This window comes from Penicillium cinerascens (assembly GCF_028974065.1).
Source record: "Penicillium cinerascens strain IBT 15544 chromosome Unknown scaffold_4_segment0_segment0, whole genome shotgun sequence".
In the NCBI taxonomy this organism is placed as follows: Eukaryota; Fungi; Ascomycota; class Eurotiomycetes; order Eurotiales; family Aspergillaceae; genus Penicillium; species Penicillium cinerascens.
Window position 1 is genome coordinate 2,562,169 of NW_026695297.1, and position 18,853 is coordinate 2,581,021.

Below are 18,853 nucleotides of genomic sequence, written 5' to 3' on the forward strand. Positions count from 1 at the left end.
GCGTATCAGGGTGACAGGACAATACCATCAGTACAGGGGATCCAACAGGGAAGTACGCTGTACTTCAACGTAGACTAGTCTTAGTAGAAGTCGATAATCATTGCGCCCTTGAACGCGGTCTTTTGTATGCTCGTCGAATATTGTAATCATTGATATGCGCGGACCTAAACGGTCAATTAATTAATCAACTAATCAAATGAATAAGCGCTTACCTCATTATTCCAGCCCGTTGGCGATGTCGCAATGGCATAGTCATCTGGTAAATCTATTCGGTCTCGATACCAATTCTCAAGGTGAACTGTGCCAGCAAATAAAATCATTGGAGGCATTATCCAACCGTCTGCTGCGATACATTCGATTGCTGTCACCGTCTCCCCTATGCCACCAGGTGGGACATGCTTTTTACTATCTGGAAACTCAGTCACAACTTTCTGGGATTGTCCTTGACCGAGTTGGAAGCCTGTTTCGTCGACGTTGTAGATATAGCTCGGTCCGACTTTAAGGGTTTCTATCTCACTACCCAATTTGTGAAACCACTCAATTATTGTCGGTAATCTCTCAGCGTCTACTCTCTTCGCTTCCACGGTTTTTTGGGTTTGGAATTTGAAGGTTTCGGGGAGGCGTTTCATAAAAGGATGTACCCAACTTTTGCTAACGCGTCGGTCGGAACAACTTCGTGACAAAATGTCATTTGCAGCGCCTTCGATCTCGTAGGGGAGAGGTGAGAGATTCGCACGGTCAATGACACGCATCCAGGCAATTAGTGCCTCCTCTTGACCTTTATCAAGTGCTTTATTTGATGGAATTTTCGCTGAACGACTTGGACGGCCCCGATAGCGCGCCCTCAACCGCTGGTATGGAACGTCAAATTCCCGGGCAAGGGGCGCCATTTTTGGGTCGCCAAGATCATAGTACGCGCGTAAGGCATCGGAAATTCGTTTCTCGATGTCAGTATTTGATTTGGACATCGTGGTAGTTGGTAAACAGCTTCATTTTATCGATGGTGGGACAAAATTATCGTCACGCTGAATTATCGTTGTGGTGTGGCAGGCCCTCACCAGCGAGAGCGGTGTGGGCCTGCCGTCTAGGGGGCGGGTACTTAGACTCCGCTGCACTGCTAATCATTCTGATGGTCTTTATATCTCTTATTCCAATAGAGAACTGCTCTGTTTTCCCTTTCTTTTTCTTATGTTTGTATATTGATAGCTGGTGCTAGCCCATATCCGATGGATATTTCCTAGGTGGTCTTTGTCCAATTGTAATTAACGTAGCAAAGTGAATGGGACTATTGACAATTGTAAAAAAAAGTCGCGAAAGTGATGTTGATGCTTCAAGCTCGGTCGTATAGAGACAAGATCGGCTCACACATCACGTCGAAGCTCAGAAGATAGGCTTCTTATCAAGAGCACCCCCCCCCCCCCCCCCCCCCAAAGCAAGCCCCATCAGGAGCCTTTGCTGGGTTAATCTCGTTTTTGTTGTGATATGAGGCTGGTGCAGATCAGGAACAAAGCCGCACCATCGGAAATAATTCCCGAGGTGTCTATACGAAGCATCAAGTTGATTGAAAATCAACTTGGAGTTTCGTCTGTATATATATAGCCTCACTTATTTCCTCTGAAATAACAATCAATCTTCCTTTGAACTACAACAAAACAGATACGGGATAAATGGGCTCGCCAAGACCAAATTAGGGAGCAGGAAAATCAGAGAAGGGAGGCAGAGCTTGAATGGGTCAATGGAGACGACGGTCAGCCACTTTGTGCTATCGATAGACGTGGGGGGTATTTGTAAATAGCTTTAAAAGTTTGTGGGTAGGGTAGTTAAATTTTGCATTTCGCTGGGTTTGCATTTCGCTGGAGACGGCCCTCAGCAACGGAGAGCGGTGAGGGCCCGACTTATTACTAGTGGGCTGGTATCGGGTACAGTCGTCGGTGATGAAATACCTAGTGCCATCAAAACCTTCGATTGGGTATGTAGGGGTCGGCACGAATACATATTCGTAAAACTTTGAGATACTGTAATGCATTTAGCAGGCCCGTACCATGGGAAATGAATGCAAGGCAAACTGTTGAAGCAGGATACTGACCGGTAAAAACAGGAAGGAAAGCTGGTCATGAAGTGTATTACGTCAAGCTCTGTAGCGCTCAAAGCATCATGAAACAACTTTGACGTAGCAAATATTCCTGTCTCCGGTTTTGCAACAATCTATCTAGCGAGATCTTTGCTCATGAAAATCATTAGTCTCTCTCATCTGATATCAATCGCAAGCCTAGCGCTCAGCTCAGGGTTATAGCCACAGCTTGACGGATAATAGACGGAAGACGTTACAGAACCAAAATAATGCCATTCACGGTGGTCTCTGTGCCCCTTACCCTGCTGACCCGCTTCATGCAATGGTCAAGCGCTGTCATTGTGATGGGACTCACATCGTACTTTATGCATAACTGGCCAAAAGGAGAGCATACTATCTATCAAGAAGTTATTGTATGTCAACCTCACATTGCACGATGCTATCTGCATGACTCGGGTCTCTAACAAGGCGACAGTCAACGATGTCGGTTGCCTTTTTCCTGCCCGCCTTCGTGTCTCCCTTCATGCCGAACCTCTTCAGCAAATTCGTTACTCCGATTGATATCATTTTCTCATACCTGTGAGTTGCGTGATATAGTCCGTCCGTTCGCTTCTTAGCAGAAACTGATTGAAGATACTGTAGGTGGTTGACGGCCTTCATTTTTGCCGCTCAAGACTATATCTGGAAGAATTGTGCGACCAAAGCTCCGGCTGGAGCCAGCTGCGCTCTCAAAAAGGCTAACGAGTCCTTTATGTTCCTTGCCTTGTGCGTGCAGCTCCTTTCCGTCTTCATTGGCAGAATTTCGATGCTAACGTGACCCAGTTTCTTCACAAGCCTTGCGATCTTCCTAGAGCTATTCAATCTTTGGTCCTATCGCAAGGAAAATGACTTTACAGAAGAGAGAAAAATAACGCTCATCGTGCACAAGATGGGCCTAGCGATACCGCTGCTTAAAGAAGGGCGTCTATCAATGAGGCTTACAATGAGCGGGAGGATCGGCAACATGTGTGCCAGAAGGAGGCTGATGGTTTGTGTTACTGTATGAGGTTTTCTTGGTCAAATTGATGAGCGGTGGAAGGTATTAAGTCCGGGCGATTACATGCTACTTTTCATCTCACGTCCGGTGCCTCATTTGGCCAATTTGTCTTCTGGATATTATCGACCGGTGTTTTCTGCCATCAGCGCGTCATTTCTTTATCAATAGCAGAGCTCTAAGCCTGGAATGTCTGTCAAACTCAATAAGCAATAGCAATCAAATCGGTTTGAAAGAAAGAACAGTCGAGGAGGCTCTTTTGCTACTAAAGTGCTAGGTCTGGAGGCAGCAGTCGCTTTGCATGGGTGTGGGTTGATCAACCTGGAGAGCTCGAAGAACGGCTATCCTGATCTTTGAAAACTATAACAGTTATTAGATTACAGTTCCACAGGTAAAGTCACTCAATCCAGGGCTCACGAACCTTGTGGCTGTCTCCGGTTACGGCAATTTCGCTGGCCGGGGTGATATTTGAAACCTGTTCTCTGGTCACGGGATAGTTCAACCAAAGTTAGTTCTCCAAGGAAACCTACATCATGACATCACAGCTAGTAATCCAACCGTAGAATTTACTTTCAAGTTAAAATTTGGATCGAGTCGTAACGTAAGGCTTCGCTATGTACGACTCTCTTTTGGTGAGTGAAGGCTGCCACAATGTCCGCAATTCTACTTTCGCGTTCGCCCCTAAGGATAGTAAGGAACCGAGTCGTGACTCGCCGCGGGTTTTCGAAGGAATTGGTTAGCATCTACGAAGCTCACCACTTCACCGCCATCTCTGTGACAGCGCAGCTAGAGTCAATTGATTTCGCATAGGTGCACGCCAAAGACAGTGAATCGTGCCAGGCCGCGAACGTAGGTAACTCAAATGAAGAGTTGCCTGAAGATATCTTTCTCAGTAGAAAATCCCATCTCCCATTGTTGATCACGGTTTGACGTAACGGTGAAGACGCGCACTTTAGCCACAGTATAGTAGTTGTCTAAACGGACCGCGTCGTCGTCCATTCGGTAAGGCTACCGGCAGATTGCGCAGTAGAACAGCGGAACCTGACGCAAAAGCAGAATCACAGCTACGCAATCCTTTGTCAGAGTTAACTGGGACCTATGAATTGGTCTGTCGTGTTAGGTTATGCAATACAGGTGGTGGCAATATATCCCGTTTGTGGCAAACGTATAAGGGTGGCTCATGAGAGAAAATATTCTTACTGTGGTGACACGAGAAAATTATTTCGGGCACAAAAACTTCGTCATGTTCATTCAAAACGATAGTAGTGAAGTCAATCCAGGTAAGTATTTAACCCAAGTATAGACACACATAATGCGTCGTGTTGGCAAATTTCCAACTCAAGTCCCGCAGAAGAGTTTCAAGACCCTTGTCCGCTTTGTCTGGACGGCTTTGGTCCAAGCCCTAGTTATCGGCGGCTGCGTTGTAGCCATATATATCACAATGTCTGCATTGACACGTGGCTGGACCGTGGTAAACATATTTGTCCTATCTGTCGCCAATATGCAAAGGTCGGATGGAAGAAATATTTCCAAAAACCGTTGCTCTTCCTTCGAACGCCCAACACATATCTTCGCAGAATGCTGAAATTATGCGTGGACCGGACCGGACGCAAATTAGAGCATCTTTTTAGCCGAAACATACTTCGGTAGTGGTCTCCAAATCTGGCCAACGAAACAGATAACGGCACCATGTCTGACTATAGTCTTGATATTGTAACTTACCAAAAGAGGAGATATTTCACTATAAAAGGGGCTATTTGCAAGCTATGTGTAAATTCAGTACCGAGGAATGTACAATTTTCGGTATCGATGTTTATGCCGTCGGGAGGGAGCCTATATCATAGATTGTGGGTATGGACGACTCATTGCCATCACTTGGCCTAACGGCTCCTTGCGGAGCTGACCGCCTCACGTATAGGTGCATATGATAGATCGTCTCGGTTAAACCGCACAGTCCTTATATATAGCCACGCAGGTTCCAATATCCATACGCATCATGTGGTTTAAGGCATTATCTTATCTCGTAATCCAATCCATTATAACGTAATTCCCAAGCGAGCCGCCCACCCAAGCGAGCCGCCCACCTAACCATCTACTTTTTACTTTTCATCTATTTTTTTCAACCAAAACGCCTTTATATTAATTATTCTACCTAACTGGGCATGTAGGGGACTTATGCCCCTTCTCACCGCATATAGAACAGGTGTATTGACGTCGTCGCGCTGGTGCTACCGCCTGCTGAATAGGCTGGCTGGGTGCTGCTAGAGACGGTGCCGTAGGCTGTATAATAGCCTCATGGGCTTGTAAATGCTCCTGAGCTTCTTGCACTGAGATACCAGCTTCATAGGCTATATACCTATTAATACGTGCGCGCTTTTGCCTCTGCACTGCGTTAGCAGCGCGTAATTCCTTAACTTCTTGCTCAAGTAATATGCCGTTTTGCATAGCGATCTGACAGCCCTTAATAAGCTGGTTTAACGCGGTTTTTGAGGGTGTTGGTGGGCTATTTGAGCGTCGTTTCAAGAAAGCCTGGATTGGCGCTCCTTGTTTAAGTAATTCAGCGATAGTCGCGGGTGTTTTTGGGGTAAAAACGCTAGATCGGCTACTTGGGCGGCTTCCTGAGGGTGTAGGCGTTCGAAGCTAGATATTGAGTTTTGAAAGCACTCGTTCTGGGTCGAACGGCACTAAACCACCTGCCGCAAAGCTATTTGTAATTGTATCTGCTTTAAAAGCGTCGATACAAGCCTGTGGGTATGCTATGAGGAAATCGAACTTATCGATATGGTTGATGCCAAGCCGCATTTTTTGATCAACCAAGGTTCCGTACGAGCGCTTTAAAACCGCAAAACAACCAATATCAAGCGGCTGTAAGAGATGTGAGCTATGCGCTGGCATGCAGATAGGAATTATCTCGTTTTCTGAGCAAATTTGGTCGAAATAGGGCGTGAGATGGCTACCGTGCCCATCAAGGACTAATAATCGATATCGGCCATACGTACGGCTATTCGTTGATGGTATAAATAGCTTTTGAAGCCATCGAAGGCCAATCTCGTCTATCGTCCATCCATTTTGACTAACTTCAAAGCGCCAATCCCTCGGAAGGTCATTGGTCCAAGCTAGATTATGTAGTTTGCCTTTGAAGATAATCGTAGGCGGAAGCGCCCACCCAGAAGCGCTAATTGACTCGATTGTAGTCACCCACTCGCGATTTCCTGGCTATAAAACTGATCGCCGACCGTAGTATTCTGCTCGGGTAATAACCTTTGCGGTCGCTGTAAGGCCCATAGCGAAACCAGTCTCGTCAAAGTTATAGATATCCTCCGGTAGGATACCGTATTGCTGAACCGTAGTTTGTACGCGATCAAACCACTCTTGAATAACCTTTGGATCCTCTTGTTTTGCTCGCTGATAGTTATATCGACGTGAAAAACGAGTCTTTAGCTCTGTCTGTCTTTTGACATAGTTTGTGACCCAATTTTTGCTGACCGTCTGGATTGGGGTTGAACCACGCTTTGCAAGCAAAAGATTCGCCATTTCTCGCACCATAGAGGGCCTAGGGGCTGCTCCACGCGTATCCATTGACAATATCCACTTTTTAAGCGATTCCTCTTCAATTTGGGTCAATTTATGGCTATTGGCGCGTGTTTGAGGGCGAAATTAGTGGCCGATAATGCGGTCGCGGAGGGTAGTACGAGGCACATTAAAACGACGTGCTACCTCACGGATAGAGGTGATTTCTTTGTTTTTTATAGCCTGTATAGCTAATTCGAGGCGGCCCTCTTGCTCGATAGAATTTCGGCTTGATTGAGCACGTTTTGGAGGCATGGTGGTTGGTAGAAAATAGAAGGACGCGTGTGGACGCGTGAAAACTAGTTGGGTGGGCGGCTCGCTTGGGTGGGCGGCTCGCTTGGGAATTACGTTACAGGGCTCCTAACGGGAGGCCCTACAGGTATGCGCTCAATCTTTGGGGACAGTTCACCGTCACCACAAATAACACGTGCGCATAAAAATTGTCTGTGCCGTGAAAAATCCATCTAGATTTTCAGACCATTCAGTGCATCTCTTGCTTTTTTTGTCTAGTTTCCGGCCCGATAACCCCGACCTGAGAAATCGGTTCCACCCGCCCCCTAGTGGAGCGGTGAGGGCCCGACTACTAGGGGGCGGGCATGTACACTCTGGAAATCTGTGGATCAGACGGAAGCTCCGGCTCCACAAAAAATCATCAACAAACTTGGCATATTTTACCGATGACGTAAGTGAACTTTTTTGTAACTAGATTACTTGTTCGCATGCGGTGTTTCCGCCTTTATTTGTATTTGGAGGCGAGGGAAGACAAGACCAGATGGAAAACATCGATATTCGCTCAGTCTTCCTGTCTTTATTTTCATACATATCTGCTCCGACATCACCAAGATCGCTTCAATGGAGCAAGATTCCGTCCGTGGCGAAAACAGCGTTCAAAACCCGCAGGCAACACCCGCTCCAGCCCTGCTATATGAGAAGCTTGCTCAGAAGAACCCGAAGCTCACCGATCATCTCTCAATAACCCTGGGGCTTCCTATGATCATTATTTTTGATCTTGTAGTCCCATGCATAATATATTACGCATGGTTCGATAAAATACATGTTCCTCACTATCAGAACGACTGTCGAGCAGACGAGGAATGCGGCTTCGTCAAGTCGGAATTTGACAAGCATATTCTTGGCTACGCTATCATCTCCTTCGGTTTAGGCGAGCTTTATGTCCTGGTTGCCCGGATATGTCGTCTTATTTGGCACCCCGAGGAATGCGCCCCTCTTCTGTCACGATCGCGATGGGAGCTTGACGCCACATCCTGGGTCTATGGTGTCTCCATGGTTTGTGCATTAATTCCGTTTGTCATTGGCAGTAGCAAAGAGATTCCGAATCTCTATCTCTACTCCCCAGCTTTTCTTATGACCTTTCTCGGAAGCTTAATGCTTATCACATTGATACCGTTCAATATCCCAATTGGGATTGATTCACAAGCCCGGGGAACACCGCTACGGCCGTTTATATACTACGCAGCTGAAGACTTCATCGCTGTTGATGGTCTCCAGGATCGTGAGTTTCGTGTACGGTTTAATGCGCGATACGAGTCGTCCAAGGCTTTCAGGCACATGTTTTTTCTTCTCACCCTTTGGTGGATTTTTGGAGTTTGTGTATACCTTGGGTGTTTGTCAGCTGTTATATGGACGCTAGAATTCCATTTTGCATTCGGGTTGTCTTTAGGCATTCTTTTCTGCTATATCATCATTTGGGCACTGATTTCTTATTCATGGCTTCAGGCTGCGATGAATCGGGAGCGGAAGACATACGAAAGGTTGGCGTGTTAGATCTGTCAGTGTGAGCAACGCAAATGGAATAAACCAGGGGGTTCAACTTACAATTGAATTATTTACCGGGAAGGTAACATATTCCAAATCTGTAATACGCCATTCAAGTGAAAAAGCGGGTGTCATCGCAACCAGCCCATCTATGACAGAAAACGGACTCACTGTCACGATACTGTCTTTGATACTACAACAAGAGGTACCTCAGTACTGCCGGGCCCCTGCGTTCTTTTTGCAGTGTACATGTCTTATCTCGCTTAGGATCACACAACCCTATAGAACTCGCAATTTCTTCCTACAAGAAATCAGCGATTCGTCTGACATCATCCGCATACCCATAGTGTGTGTGCTTCAGGCGTAGTCTTGTGTTGTTCACTCATATTCCAACGTGCCGAGGAGTCCCCTCCGAGGGGCTCCTAACACTCATTAACTAGAGGGAATTGGTAAAATCACCCCCCATGTGGTTTTTAATGAGCCTACCTGGCAGAATTCCAAGCTTTTTCATTTTTGTTAAAAAATGTCTCTTTTTTTGACGAAAAAGATAATATCTTTTAGGTTTCTGTTGAGTTGAGAGGATAACCAAATACCACTAGTTTAGCACAGAAATTTCATCGCGTCGACCCTATCCGCCCCTCCGACGTTTAATAAATCGACTTCACCTTTATGTATTTGGCAGTCTTCTATGCTGCCGTCTACGTCCTTATGTGCTGTTTAATATATGATGATGATATTCAACTTACTCGATGTCAAACTTGAAAAATTGTGTTTCGCGGGACGCGTGCTATCTACCAACTCGAGAAACATTTCAGTGTTTAAAGCAACTTCACCCGCAATGGTGTTGGGACTCGATCTAAAGCTATACTTCAGACCTGTTTTGACTGGCGTAACGTTAGAGAGCCACTCCAACCAGCCGCGGTCGATCCTGTCTGTCCTTGCATCCGCGGTAGAGGGCGCTCAACACCACGGGTTAAAAAATGCAATCATCACTCACGTTTCGCTAATTCTCAAACCACGGTAGAAAATTATTTCGTTCCGGTGAAGTACATTCTACTTGCGTAATATTACTAAATATGCTCGCTATTGACCGGAAGCTTGACAGATCGAAACAGAAACTTGTTTGATTACAGGAAGAGTGCAGGTAATCTGTGAGAGGTTGAAATGGCTCAGGCATTCGTCCTTTTTGTCGGATCATAAATTAGGAGACTTCGCTAGTATATTCCTTCACTTTCGACCTTCTCGACTGCACCATTAGAGTCCCATGAGTCATGAATCGGCGCCATGTTTCCCGGGGCTCTGTGAGGTCCTCAACAACAGAGCTCCCTACCCGTATTCTCTCGATAATTTTTATCTCTTCCTGAAAAGAAACCACTGTCTTGAGATCATAAATTTTCTACAAGAGGCGAGACAATACCGAGAAAGTTATTTTTCCATTGAACTTCAATTGGGTCACGTGTCACACAATTCTTCGGATCGCCCGGAAGTCGAGTTGCTCGTCAACCTTTGGCAACACCTCCGGTCAACATATTTGCTCCCGAGATCTGTGCAGGAAGTAAACTTGATCGAAAATGAGCGTATAGGTTTGCTAGCCTACAAGGATCTCGCAGTGCCACCGCCACCCTTTGTTATTGAATCCGCCGTGAGGAGATTGAACGATCAGGTTGAAGAGACTTTGTTTCCGGCATTTTTGTTTCAGGACGAGGCCCTTAAGGGAAGTTAGGTTTCGAAATTTTGTCATGTATCTTAAAGACAAGAATGATGAGATCAATCGTCTGAAGAAAGTCAAAAAAACTGTGCCAAAAGGGCACGGATATACAGCCCTGGATGTGATGTGCGAGAGCTTCGCGCAGCAGTCGGAAGGGCTCCACCAACTTGAACAGACCTTCAGACAGCACCACGCTCCATAGAAGAGGAAACAATCAAGAAGACAGGTTCTTAGTAAACCTAAAGGCCATATGCTACCATCTTACGCCAATACATGTATCGCAGAGCGGAAGGCGAAGGAGCAAAGACAAGCGGAGGTGCGGACTCAAAAACAGCGCCAGCAGCAACAGCCTATTTTAGGATATACCACAACTTTATTTACAAAAAAGCTAAAGCATACTGATCATTATAGCCTGTAATAGACCGGAAAACTCCCTACTACCTTCGCTGATATTAACGGTAGTTATCGACATTCCTTTAATGCAGGCGGGCCGAAGCGGAACCGGATGCGGACGCACTGCTGCTCATAGACGAAGAGGAAGAGCCACCCAAAGGAGTGGAAGAGCTACCGGCCACAACACTGGAGGTAATGTTGGCCTCCAGAGGACCGATCTTGAGAGCGCCGCACGGGTTGGAGGGCGCAGAGACGCAACCACCCAAGTAGGAACCCAAACTGCCAGTCACGTTGCCAGTCATGAGAACTTGCGTGGGAGCGTAGGCGGGGATCAGCGAGCTAGAGTTGGCCATGAACATCGAAGAGTTCAGACGACTACTGATATAGATGGCGTGAGAACTGTGCTCAGCGGCAAGGCGAGCCAGAAGGAAAGAGACCTCGGGCGATTTGGTGTAGCCAGCTGCGCCGATGAAAGCGCCACAGAGGGTAGACTCAAACTGGTACGCATATTGAACGAATGAATGAATGTTGCTGATCGAGGGGTAGGTGTATGAGCATGATGGCTCTTTGAAGTTGGGAGCCTTGGAGCTGAGCTCTCTCACGGCCTCGACCGTCAAGTTATCGGCGTGCTCGATGCCTTGCAGGTTTGCCAATACCTTTGAAGCACTGGTACTGTTCGAAACCTGGGAGGCAACGCTTGAATTGAGTGCAACAGATGAGTAGAAGTTGTTGAGGAACTTCGAAAGCGCCCAGGTGTACTGAAGAACCTGAGTATCGCCAGATGTAAGAGCACAGCTGGTGGAAGAGCTGCTCGCAGAGGAAGAACTGCTCTGGGCACAGGTCAGAGCACCCCCTGTGACCAAGAGCCAGGTAATTTGAGATCCGAGATGCATGGTGCTTAAAATTGGGCGTTATTCAATGGGTAAGGCTCTGGTAAATAACTAACAGACTTTTGAAATGCAGATGGGAGAAAAGCGCGGGTGAAGATAGGATTTATAGCACACGGTGTGCAGACAAGTAGTGATTTTTTCATTGCTGCCCACCTGGCAGTCAATTCATCATGATAATTCTATTAAAATAACTTTGCGCTTGGTACTTTCTCTGGGTGCCCTTGTGGGGGCTGCCGGCCTTCCGGACACCGTGATGTCACAGCTAAATTCTAAATTCTGCCAACTCGCTCGACCATCCCTCAATAATCCTACTAAGCAATTCTCTTGTAGACGTAATATATGATATTCAACCAAAACGACAGTTCCTGAAGCTTACAATTGCCCGAATAGACGTATCTAACAAAGCTGGGATGGCCGAAACATCACCTTATATTGGACAACTCGGTTTCAGCAACTACCATGCGCTGGACAATGGACGCAATGCTCCTTTCGGGGCCCAGTCAGTGGCAGAAATTCCAGAACCAGAGGCTCAAGATGCGTCTTTTGATACAGAGTCGAATCCATCCGATAGCCCGGCTCCGTTTGAATCGGCATCGCAACCTCCGAGCTCCACGCCCTCTCCTCCTTCGGTCTTAGAAGCGTCCGTCTCGTCCGATACGGCTAGCGTCCTTTACACCCCCGGATCAACCAAGAGGAGGAAAGAGAAATCGCACCCCCCCCAACCTCCCCCCCCACACCCGCTATTTTCTGCCGGGAAATTATGGGTAGAATTACAGGTGTGTTGGCCTCTCTGCCGAAAATCTTCAAGATCCTCGGGTAATTAGTTATTTATTGGTGACCTCACACAGTCAAGAGGGATCAGGAACGTGTATGGTTTGGCCGTAAGGGGTCACCTGTCGCTGCGGTCTTAGACCGTAGCATCAGATAGGGCCCAAATGACCCGGGCCAAACTAGGATGGTGGAGGGGACGGTGGAGGAAGCAGCAGAGACAGTGGAGCCGGCGAGCCTGTCTGGAACTGGTGATTGAGCTTGTACAGGACAGACGCGTTCGTTGTGAAATACACCCCGAATGCCTCCGAGGTCCATCTCCCGAGCACTCGGATCTGATCGTCGAGGATCCCACTATCATGCGCATGTTGAGCCGCACCTTTCCGAAAGCTGTGGCCTGAGTAGCCGTCCGTGTGTATCCCAAGTGCTTTCAGCTTAGTAGGTAAGGTAGAGAGGAAATTGTTGCGACTGAATGGTCTTCTGTGAAAGGAGAACAACGGGGCGTCGGGCGCTTTATGGTCGAGAAGAAGCAGCTTCTGAAGCGCGTCAACCGGACAAGCTCCGTCTCCTGTTTTTGCAAGAATGATCTGTGCTCCTTCGTGGCGGCGGTCCGTCTTACTCCGCTGAAGCGTGAGTTGCACGTGGTCTAACGAGGACGAGAATCTGACGTCGGAGCGCGTAAGCTTTGTGGCTAAGAAGATAGAGCGTGTGCCGAGGTCTTCTGTTTTGTATGTAAATTCTCCGAGGCGAAGAAACCCAGCAAATGCTACCCGGCAGCGGTCGCGAAATTCAGGTCGTCTAAGAGGTTCGCAGTCATCTCTAAGGGACGCGACGGGAGTGTAGAGGCCCTTGCGGATAGTTTCGTAATAGTGTCACGCGAAATCGGTCTTCTAACCCGAACTTTAGTGATGGGGTTGAGTCTTCTCGCGCCGTCTATGAGACGTCGAAAGTGCTTATTATCAAAGAGTTTATCCTCAAGGAAGTTGTCAATATGGTAAGCTCGGAGAGCGGCTAGGTCGGCGAGTGCGGTATCGGGCTTAACGGCCTTTTGGTTTGAATTCCCAAGGAGTCGTGAATTTAGCCAGGAGGTTAACGATTGTGTTGAGGCTGGCCATGCCGGTAAATTTTGTACCGCGCTGTGCCTTTCGTAACTGCGTTGAACGGAGAGGTAAACGGAACGCGTGTTAGCGCTGAGACCACTCCAGAGCAGTTTTAGGTGGCCTGCAGTGAGCTGAGGAGCTCGTGAAGAGAACCACGCAGGCGATTGAATACCGAGAGGTCCTGCCAGTGGGGACAAGTTAGCAACCTCTTGGAAGTTATTACGGGAGAGGGCATCTGCTAGTGTGTTTTCCCAGGAAGGGAGCCAATGGGGCACCATTTGGATGTCTCTCGCCGCCGCTAGGATAAGTAGACTTTTCAGGGGTGCGTTAGGCGGGCCATGAAGGAAGCCTTTATTCAGTCCTGTGTGCGCTGTAGAGCTATCCATGTGGACAACGAGAGTATGATGACGCCAATGGTGGCTGAAGAGTAGGAAGCCTTGTAGAAAGGCGTCTACTTCGTTGGTATTGATGTGCGCATGTGCGTCTTGAGCAAGGGCCAATGAGGCAGCATTGCTTGGATGAAGCTGGTGACGATGGGCCAGCCAGCAGTCTGATGTAGACTTGGATGAGAAGAAAAAGAGCCCCTGGCCTATACTAGAGGCATCTGTGTAGAGATGCGTGATGGTGCGGCGGCAAGGGCCAATTAGGAGTACGCCGTTGAAAAGAGACAAGGAGTCCCTCCACCATTCCAAATCGTCACGTACCTCGTACGAGATACGGCGGCGCGCGCTCCTCCCATGTGGGAAGGCGGCTTGGAAGGTGTAAAGAGACTGTAGCCTTGTTCTTCCAATCCGGACAACTCTTGAACAGAAGGCCAATGAGCCTGTGAGACGCTCTGTTTGCTGGAGGGAGAGACTCGCTGCGTTCAGGGCAGCTGCGGCGTCCAATGTGGCGCGGCACAACTTATCTGGTGGCAGGCGAGCTTCCATTGCAAGAGAGTCGATCTGGATACCTAGGACTGTAATACATGTCCCTTGCTGGTCCTTTTTGGTATTGCGAGGGATACGTAGGTAGTCGGTGACTCTGTTGTAAACCCTATCAAAGGGACCCGTAGGGCCGGACACTGAGGGAGACTGGGAAATTGCGATGAAGTCGTCAAGGTAATGATTGATATAGAATGCAGGGAGGAGGCATTGGAGTATCCAATGGAGAGCCTCGGCGAAGAGGTTAAAGAGAAATGGGGCCGTTGCAAGGCCAAAGGGGAGGCAGCATTCGACGTAAGTGGAATCGTTCCACTGGAACGCAAGGAGATGCTGGTTATTCTCGGCAACAGGGACGATTCGGAAGGCGTCCTTAATGTTCCTCTTGATGATTGTGCAACCTAGGCCAGCTTGTATGACCTGCTCGTAGATATCATCGATTGTTATGTATTCGATCTGACCAGGAGTCCGGTATGCCCTTGTTGAAGCCTTGTCCAGGGGGCCAGGATAGATCATGGATACGGCGCCACCCCCCATCGTGCTTAGGGACTAACCCGAGCGGCGAAACAAAGGAGGGCCCAGAGGCTAGTCTAATGCGACCAAGGTTGAGATCCTCTGCTAGTTTGGGCGTGATCATGCCGGGTTCGTGTATGTGATGGTCGGAGGAATGACAAAACTGCTTCTTGCCCCTATAGCCGATCTGGACGCCATAGGTCAGGATGCCAGCGATAGTAGACCCGAGATCGCCTGGATAGTGGCGGAGGAGGTCGCGCCAGCCTTTTGCATATAGTGGTGATGGAAAGAACTGTAACTTTGGGAGCTCTGGGTTGAAGACGGAGTATTGGACAGCAGTGTTTGGCCTGGGCGGTTGGCCCTGCGGTATTATGCTTGGTGGTAAGAGATTGGAGATAACCCTCTCGGCCTCTGTAGTGTGTTCCCTAACGGCAGGGTCCAGTTGCTATGTCTTCTTACGGCAAGAGGAGGCGCCATGCTCACTTAGACCGCATGCGGTGCACTCATGGCGTCTCTTGCAGCCTTCCCAGAAAGATCCTGTGGTGTTGAACTTATCGCAAACCTCGGTCTCGCTATTCGAAGACCTAGTAGACCTTGTTTGGCGAGGTCGGGCTGAAGGGTTTGCCAGTGACTTCGCAGGCAGGGTAAGATTGTGACGGAGATATTTTTCGCGAAATGGCGCTGTGATAAGCTCGTTCTCCGCCGACAGCTCTCCCTTATCCAAAATGTATTGGTGGTAGTTAAGGGCGAGCGGCAGTACTGTTTCTGACCACTGATAAGTTTGAGCGAAGTCCAGGATCTGCCTCATGAACATGAGTAGGTTAGGGACTGCCTTTGGATGTTTCTCGCCGAAGAGATATCCTATGATCGCTAGGTATGTGAGGAGGCAGCTCGTCCATGTCTGAGGGTTGGGGCCCCAGTCCTTAAGCGATGCCGCTGCCTTCTTGAAGCCTACTGTGCCTCCCGATCTTGAAGACCCTGTCCTCCTGATCCAGTTCGGTGACTGACTTCTCTTTGAAGCGTATGAGTTCAGTCGCCTTCAACTTCCTCTCGTGGACGCGAGTAAGAAGGGCGGCGGAGACACCCGGAAATATGGCGATGGGGGGTGGCTCACGGTTTTCCTCGAGATTATCGTCATCTTGCAGGTCCACACGAGGTCTTCTGTGGCGGAGGTCGGTCTCCGCTACATCCATCTCCAGGCGCCTGGCCCTGTCTCTTTGTATTTGTCCTAGCCAGCTGGCACGGTCTGCCGCGCCCATGGTTTCCCAAATGGGGGCCGGAGGCCAAGCGCAGTCAAGTGGGGCAGGCGTGACACTGCTGGACTGGCTGAACGTCATGGTGGAGAGCGATGTAGTCAAGGCTTATCGGTGCTATTGCCGTAGAGACAGGACGTGAACAAAACGAGATTTGACTGCGTGAGAGATGACAAGCTACCAGCGAAGGCGAGCAATGACTCCCGTGAAGCAGTTGCAGGAGGGAAGAAACCCCTCCGTAGGCCTGTGGGCTCTGTGCGGGCGTCACGTGAACTGTGAGGTAACCCCAAAAAACTTCTTCCTTTAACTATCATATCGGTGGCGGACCCTCGTTATGCGAGGGTCCGTAATAAACTGTAATTTATGAAAGGGGCCGGTTACGCGTCGGAGCGATTTTGCGTGTCTGTCGCATGTGGGGCACTGATTTTTCCGTTCCGCCGGTTTGGTACCCCACGAAATCCGTCATAAACACCACCGTCGTCTTCGAAAATTCCTTCGCACCCAAGTATTCACAATGACAGAAATCGCAAATGACTTATCCAAACTCAATGATGCAATTGGCAGCGTGTCAAAGGAAAACCTTGTCTCCATGGTCGTGGAGATTTGTCGAACGAATCCCTCTGCGAGAGAGTTTGTAATTGATGAGCTCTTTGTCACTGAAGATAGAAATCCGCAACCAGAAACTCCGTGCACGATCAGCACCGTCAGCGAGGGCGACGATGACAGCGACAACAGCGGGGAAACTGTCCCTCAGCTTGGAGCTACTGGATCCAAGAGACAACGAACCCGCTACGCCGTTTGCGAAAACTGTAAGGAGGAGTTTGATGTCACGAAAAACACCCGCCGGAGCTGTTCCTACCACCCTGGTTAGTCAATACCTCATACCCCCCTCCCCTCGGCCGATTTAAGCTAGCTAACGAGACAGATGAACAGAGATCCCTGAAGCGGACGTTGACCAGTTTATTGATCATGATGAACAATGTCATGGTCCGATGGATACGGAGGAAAACCGGATCAACTATCCGGAGCGCTTTATCTATGAATGTTGTGATCGTTATGGAGATGAAGAGCCGTGTGTTAGAGACTGGCATAGAGAAGTGAAGTACGAATATTCGAAGAGGGCGAGGTACTAACCTCTAGTGGGATGATCGTGCGTTAATGAATTTGTGCTTCGTATTTTATGTTGTTGTTCTATGTATTGTTTTCTACCACGGCAGTTCATTCCCGCAGGTTTTCCTTATGGCCATCCTCGGATGTCACTATATCGAGTGAATCCGATCTGCTGAATGATCTAAATATGTGAAGGACTGAAGCAAGACTTAAATTCAATCTGACTAGGCCATGAACTGTGTACAAAAGGCTTGGAGAGAAGGAGTGGAACAACCAAAACACCAATTGAGTACTCCGTATCGTGGGTTTCCGTTAGTATCGCATTCCATTTGGTGATGGTTGTTGGGCTTGGGCACCGCGGTCGACACAGGCTGCGTTCGGGCTGCCTTTCGGGAGCTCAAATTGAAATGAAGGACTAACCAGGGAGGTGAGGAGGAACACAAATGGGTATGAGGATTTGGAGCTTGGACCTGTACGTTAAGGGGTATCAAAATGCATAAGCATAAGTTCATGAAACGTGATAAACTGGTTTTGAGGAAGTGAGGTTAAGCGTGCGCGTGACAGCCTGTTGAATCAACTGAATGTACTCAAGCTTGAAGACTTTTCAACTGCTCCGAAGAAAGACAGAAAATGATAATCACGAATATCAAACATCTCGCGACATTGGAGAGTAGATATAAGATATAGCATGATCTTTGACCACCTTCGTTGAGGAATACAGCACCGATCTCCATCTTCTTTGCCAGGATTAAAGGAAATACTGCATTTGTAACTAACTAGTAACTAGCTCGCATCTTGAATAATTATTCCTCCAGAAATTTATGAGTGCGCGATTGTTGCAGGCCCAGAGCCGATCAGTGGAGTCTGGGCAGGTGATATCTTGATCTGAATCGATTCTCGTCAAGTGGCTTTCGCAGACCATGCCAAATATAGAAAACCCGCTGGATGGTTTAATTCCGGGTTGTATTGGTCTTGGATGCGTCGGTGCGTGCGCGTGGGTATGCGGCAAGAAAGTCAAGCTTATCAATATGGCTCACGCCACACCGTGTCTGTTGATCCACCAAGAAAGCATAAGACCGCTTTAATACCGCGAAATAGCCCACATCTAGTGGTTGTAATAGATGTGAGCTATGCGCTGGCATAAAGATCGGTATAGTATCGTTATTGGCACAACTTTTGTCGAATTCTGGCGTCAAATGGCTACCGGCCACGCGTACGGCTAGTCGTTGCAGGAATGAATAGTTTTTGGAGCCATGAAGCCCAATTTCATCAGTCGTCCATCAATTCGGGCTAACATCGAATCTCCAATCACCAGGTCGATCGGAACAGAACCAGGACTCAATATATCGTTTGCCTTTGAAGATAATCAACGGGGGTAAGCACCACCCTAAAGCATTGATAGTTTCGACCGTGGTTTCACGGTTTCCTGGCTGTAAAACAGACCTCCGGCCGTAGTATTCCGCGCGCGTAACCACCTTTGCGGTAGAAACTAGTCCCATCGCGAAGCCTGTCTCGTCGAAGTTGTATATATCGTCGGGTAGGATACCATAGCTGTTAATCGTGGCTTCTACGCGTTGAAACCACTCACGTATTATACGTGGATCTTCTTGTTCCGCGCGCGCATAGTTGTATCGACGGGAGAACCGCGCTTGAAGAGCTGGGGTACGTTTGATGTAGTTTCCTACCCAATTTACACCCTCGGTGTCGGTGCCCTAGCCGCCAGTAGTATATTCGCCATTACACGCATG

General features: G+C 48.3%; 8 protein-coding genes across 8 annotated transcripts; 4 read left to right on the forward strand and 4 right to left on the reverse strand.

Annotated features, from left to right (window-relative positions):
- Positions 1 to 146: 146 nt before the first annotated feature.
- Positions 147 to 968, reverse strand: N7498_008935 (DNA-binding domain-containing protein; the record flags this gene model as incomplete). Its single annotated transcript, XM_058455997.1, has 2 exons — positions 147 to 164; positions 213 to 968. 2 exons carry the CDS (start codon positions 966 to 968, stop codon positions 147 to 149), a joined length of 774 nt encoding a protein of 257 aa, XP_058305985.1.
- A 1,372-nt stretch (positions 969 to 2,340) lies between these two features.
- On the forward strand, positions 2,341 to 3,116 carry N7498_008936 (MARVEL domain-containing protein; the record flags this gene model as incomplete). Its single annotated transcript, XM_058455998.1, has 4 exons — positions 2,341 to 2,484; positions 2,547 to 2,650; positions 2,714 to 2,836; positions 2,894 to 3,116. 4 exons carry the CDS (start codon positions 2,341 to 2,343, stop codon positions 3,114 to 3,116), a joined length of 594 nt encoding a protein of 197 aa, XP_058305986.1.
- A 4,410-nt stretch (positions 3,117 to 7,526) lies between these two features.
- N7498_008937 (uncharacterized protein) lies at positions 7,527 to 8,459 on the forward strand (the record flags this gene model as incomplete). Its single annotated transcript, XM_058455999.1, has 1 exon — positions 7,527 to 8,459. The coding sequence occupies one exon, from the start codon at positions 7,527 to 7,529 to the stop codon at positions 8,457 to 8,459; it is 933 nt and encodes a 310-aa protein (XP_058305987.1).
- A 2,175-nt stretch (positions 8,460 to 10,634) lies between these two features.
- Positions 10,635 to 11,444, reverse strand: N7498_008938 (uncharacterized protein; the record flags this gene model as incomplete). Its single annotated transcript, XM_058456000.1, has 1 exon — positions 10,635 to 11,444. The coding sequence occupies one exon, from the start codon at positions 11,442 to 11,444 to the stop codon at positions 10,635 to 10,637; it is 810 nt and encodes a 269-aa protein (XP_058305988.1).
- Positions 11,445 to 11,851: 407 nt separating this feature from the next.
- N7498_008939 (uncharacterized protein) lies at positions 11,852 to 12,610 on the forward strand (the record flags this gene model as incomplete). The annotated part of the gene is made up of 2 exons (XM_058456001.1): positions 11,852 to 12,217; positions 12,479 to 12,610. The coding sequence occupies 2 exons, from the start codon at positions 11,852 to 11,854 to the stop codon at positions 12,608 to 12,610; spliced, it is 498 nt and encodes a 165-aa protein (XP_058305989.1).
- A 365-nt stretch (positions 12,611 to 12,975) lies between these two features.
- N7498_008940 (uncharacterized protein) lies at positions 12,976 to 14,766 on the reverse strand (the record flags this gene model as incomplete). The annotated part of the gene is made up of 1 exon (XM_058456002.1): positions 12,976 to 14,766. One exon carries the CDS (start codon positions 14,764 to 14,766, stop codon positions 12,976 to 12,978), a length of 1,791 nt encoding a protein of 596 aa, XP_058305990.1.
- Positions 14,767 to 15,665: 899 nt separating this feature from the next.
- N7498_008941 (uncharacterized protein) lies at positions 15,666 to 16,079 on the reverse strand (the record flags this gene model as incomplete). Its single annotated transcript, XM_058456003.1, has 1 exon — positions 15,666 to 16,079. The coding sequence occupies one exon, from the start codon at positions 16,077 to 16,079 to the stop codon at positions 15,666 to 15,668; it is 414 nt and encodes a 137-aa protein (XP_058305991.1).
- A 430-nt stretch (positions 16,080 to 16,509) lies between these two features.
- Positions 16,510 to 17,128, forward strand: N7498_008942 (uncharacterized protein; the record flags this gene model as incomplete). Its single annotated transcript, XM_058456004.1, has 2 exons — positions 16,510 to 16,861; positions 16,929 to 17,128. The coding sequence occupies 2 exons, from the start codon at positions 16,510 to 16,512 to the stop codon at positions 17,126 to 17,128; spliced, it is 552 nt and encodes a 183-aa protein (XP_058305992.1).
- Between the last annotated feature and the right edge of the window lie 1,725 nt (positions 17,129 to 18,853).